Here is a 4397-nt window from a genome sequence, read left to right on the forward strand (position 1 = left end):
AGACACAAGCTAGGCACTGAGGACACATCAGTGAATGTGGCAGGTTTCTGTCTTCACAGAGCTTAGAAACCTAGTGGGAAGACCATCTCTCTTCAGCCTACAACAGGGCTCCAGGGAACCTCAGAGCTCCCTGTGGCCCTGGTAAGGCCACCATCCCTCTCAGCACACTGACCACCTTACCTGCTCCTAAAACCAGTTCTACCCAGGTGGATTCCATGAGGCACTGATTACCCGCCACCTCCCCCACTTCCACCTTCTCCCCTCATGCCTTAGTCACTCCTTATTCCCCTCCCATGTCATCCATCGTCATCCAGAGTCTTACTTCCATATGGCTCTAATCCAACTCCTTCTCCCCCTGCCTGACCACCCCCCCCTCCCATGCCCTCTGGAGCTTACGCTTTGTCAGCAAAACCTGTGTCCTCAGGCTTTTCTCTCAATGTCCCTTCACCTTCTTTCACTCACTGAGACTCAGGATTCCGCTTCTACCACTGCCCTCTATCTTCCTCGCCACATACACCACTGGGCAGTTACATACCATAACTACTACCACACCACCTGTGTCCCCTGGCCCTACAGTGTCCCAGCTGTGCTGCAGCACAGGCGTCTGGATGTGTCCCCTGTGCTTCCTACTGCAGTCTGGTACTCAACCCAGGTCAACCCCAACCTCCGCCTCTGCGTTCATGGACGACGACCTTAGCACCCAGACCAGTGTCTCTGTCTGTGTCTCTCCCTCCCATCACCAGTCTCAGTGACTTCATCATACATGCAGACAACCCACAGAAAGCCCTGTCCTTTCAGTTCCTCAACCGCCTCACTTGGACCGTCTTTTCCTCCACCTCGGCTCAGCTACACGATTCCATTTTCACTCCTAGATTTGCCATCATCTCTTCAACATCCAGAGTATTCACCTCAAGTGTCTCACTGAGCACTGTCTCCTGTGTTCCTGGGGAACTCCCCCCACTCCAACAATCACATGCCCCCATTACGACCATGAATTCTTCTTACTGCCCCCCCCCATGTTCTTACCTTCTGTCACCCCACTTTGGTTGAACCGCTCATCGCAGAAATCAGTCCTTGGGTACCACCTTCACGTCCCTTATCCTGTCCTTCCACCCTCCTCACCTCACAGAAACCCAGCCTTACTTACATCTAGCATGCTGCCCACTCCTGGCTCGCCCTTGCATGGATGGGGGAAACAGTTCATGGTCTTACTGGTCTTGCTGCCAACTTATGACCACAGATCTCAGATGGACTTTGGTGCTCTTCCAGTATTTTCTCAGGCAGTCTGTTATCTTGCTCTCCCACTGGCTGTTCTCACCTTTTCCTCCCTCCTTACTTCCAGCACCACCTCACACTTTCGCAGGCGTAACTGAGGACCTCCTTTCTTAGTTCACTGAGAAAACAGAAGCAATTCTAAGTTCTCTTTTCTCCCCACCACCAGTTTCCCAGTGTATTTGGACCTGCAGCCATGCTCTCTTCTCTTCTGCTGCCATGGGCGAACTTCCTATCAGAAGTCAGCCTCCCTGCCGGCACTCTGATCCTGTCCCCTCCTGCTGGAGAATGACTTGGCTTCTTGATTTTCCCTGCTCTTCTGCATCAGTCCTCTCCACTCTCTGGGTCAGTCTCACCAGCATACAAACAAAGTGGGATAACTTCCATCTTACAAAAATTAAAAACAGAAACCCTTGCTTTCCCCAGTTTTCCTTCTAGCCTCAGCTCTATTTCTCTGTCCCCACTTCATAGCCAAAGTTTTCAATAGAGTTGCTTGTACTTAGCCTTCAATTTTTCACCTGGCATTCCTCCTCAAAACCACTTCTGTGTATTTTGTTATTCCTAAACTTTTTAGTCACATCCTTTCTATATTCAGTGTTCAAACCTCAGTCCCTGTCTTACTTGGCCTATTAGATTTGGATCAAATTGACCATTGCCTTCCTTCTTAAAGCAATTTCTTCCTTTTGCTCCTGATTTTTCTCCTGCCTTACAAGCTGCTCATCTTCTTATGCTTTGCTGGATCCCTTTTGTTTTGTCTCCCAAGTGCTCTGGGGCAAAGTCTTTACCTGTTTCTCTTTTCACATTCACTCTTTGGGGAACTCACAGGATCTCATCAAATCCCATGGCTTTAAATACTGCCTTTACATTGCTCACAAGCAGATTCAGCCTCTTCTTTGAGCTCAAGACTTGTATATTCAGTTAGTTGTTTGACATTGTGTGGATATAAAATACTTATCACAAACTTGTCATAACTAAAACAGAACTCCTGATTTCCACTCTTCACCATAAAGTGCATGTCTCCCAGTGTTCTCCATCTCAGCAGCAAGCACTCACCCATTTGTTAAGACCAAAAACCTTGGGTTCATTCTTGATTCTTCCCTCTCTCACTTTATCAGTGAGCTCTATGGCTCTATGAACTCTTCCTTCAATATTAGCAGAAGTCAACCACTTCTCACTAACTCCATCACCACCACCTTAGAACAAGCCAGCACCATCTCTTGCCTGGACAATTGCAATAGCTCAGTAAGTAGTCTCTGTGGTTCATCTGTTGGCTTCCTGCAATCTCTCCTACTCAGCTGAGTAAAGAAGGAAGGGAAGAAAGGACACACACTCCCTTTCTTAAGGAAAATTCCTGGAAAGTGCCATACAACACAGTTGCTCCCATGACCTTGCCTAGCTGCAAGGGAGGCTGGAAAATGTAGCCTTTATTCTACATAGCCATGTGCCTAGTTAAAGTCATGGGTCTTATCACTATGGATAAAGGGGAAGCAGATAGTGGGGAATGAATAGCAATTCTGTCATAGAAAACCTCTGTGAAATTACCTTTTAAGTGATATGTAAAGAGAGAATACAAGTTGGCTGGCTAGAGGATTGGGGAATAAGTAATCAAGGCAGAAGGGACAGCACATAAAAAGTCTCCTGAGATAAGATAAAGAATGCATGGGTCATCTGAGACACTGAGGAAATGCAGCATGGCTACTATTGGAGGCAATGAGACCACACCCACCACAAGCAGACATACCACTGACAGCCAACCCTACAGCTAACATTACATTTTTCCAAACAATGTAGCTTATGTTCTTTAATGTTGTTGAGTTAAGTATATTACAGAATAATATAATAAATGAAGTTCTCAAAAGAAAATTGACCAGGTAATTCTGAATAGTGTGTTGACAGTATGGAAATTATACCTAGGANTGAAACGAATGGACTTCATGGCAGTGAAATGTTGACACAAATGTCTGGTTTATTTTTCTTAAACTGTTTCACAAAAAATATATTAATTGCTTTTGTATTCTCTTTGTTTGTTTTTCCCTCCCCCCACTCTCCCATTGCCCCTCATTTCTACCCAACCCTAATCTTAAGTGAAAAAAAGAAGAAAGTGAAACCACCCAGGACTTTGATCACTGAAGATGGAAAAGCCTTGAATATAAATGAGCCCAAGTATGTGAATAAGTGAAACTCGAAGATGCAAAATTAGTTGTGTTGCTCAACTGTTTCAATTCCAGGTTTGCGCTGCAAAGAATATATCTGATTGCTCTTAACAAGTTGATGAGTCTAATAATAATGTCATTTTGTGCATATTTAAAAGCAAGACATCTATTATATTTTTAAGTGCATAATTTTCTTGGCATCCAGAAAATGATTTTGACATATGGAAATCATTGATATTTATGTATCCCATGAAACTTTGAAACATATACAGTTTTATAACTAAAAATTGCCACTGCATTAATGTTGTTTATGAATCTGTAAAACTCTGCCATGAACAAGTTGGCTGAGAATACTGAACATCTCCTATACATCTACTTTAGACTCCAGAACACATCACAAAGCATTCAAGAGCTAGGGAAAAAATTGATATAAATATCTCAATGAAGTTAATGAGAGGAAAAATGTTCAAACTGGAAATCCTCAAGTATAATAACATCTGATCGGTCCTCTCTGTCTGTCTTAAAGTTTAAAACTAGAAAGCAAACCAAAAAAGGCCTTTCGTAGACAAAATGCCGACCCCAAGCCTGTGGTCTAGATCTCAGTCACTTCATTATTCAAAACCTACTTACTTTCATCATTTCACTTGCGTCATCACCATGACGAAAGCACTGTCTCCAGTCATTTCCAGGTGTCACCCGTCTTCACAGCAATCACAGGTAGCAGGCAGTGTTTCTTTTTTACAGCTCCAAACCCCGAGTATGAGAGAGAGGAAGTGACCTGCCCAAGGTCACATAGCTAATAGGTGGTGTGTCTGACTTGCCCATGCTAACCCAGTTCTAGTGATTGCCATGATCAAGTTTACAATCTTACCCCCTCCACCATGCACCTTCTTTATCCAGCAGATAGCACGAGACACAAGCTAGGCACTGAGGACACATCAGTGAATGTGGCAGGTTTCTGTCTTCACAGAG

The 4397-nt window shown here is 44.3% G+C and overlaps 1 protein-coding gene across 1 annotated transcript in view; it reads left to right on the top strand.

The window, feature by feature from the left end:
• The window catches only part of LRRC6 (leucine rich repeat containing 6), a gene marked incomplete at its 3' end in the record, with an annotated part of 52285 nt that extends 48850 nt beyond the window's left edge, over nucleotides 1-3435 (top strand). The window contains exon 7 of the mRNA XM_008570299.1: nucleotides 3358-3435. Within this exon, the coding sequence (XP_008568521.1) occupies nucleotides 3358-3435 (78 nt within the window). The remainder of the gene's footprint in view (nucleotides 1-3357) is intronic.
• Nucleotides 3436-4397: the final 962 nt, after the last annotated feature.

Source organism: Galeopterus variegatus, unplaced genomic scaffold (assembly GCF_000696425.1).
Source record: "Galeopterus variegatus unplaced genomic scaffold, G_variegatus-3.0.2 Scaffold589, whole genome shotgun sequence".
NCBI lineage: Eukaryota > Metazoa > Chordata > Mammalia > Dermoptera > Cynocephalidae > Galeopterus > Galeopterus variegatus.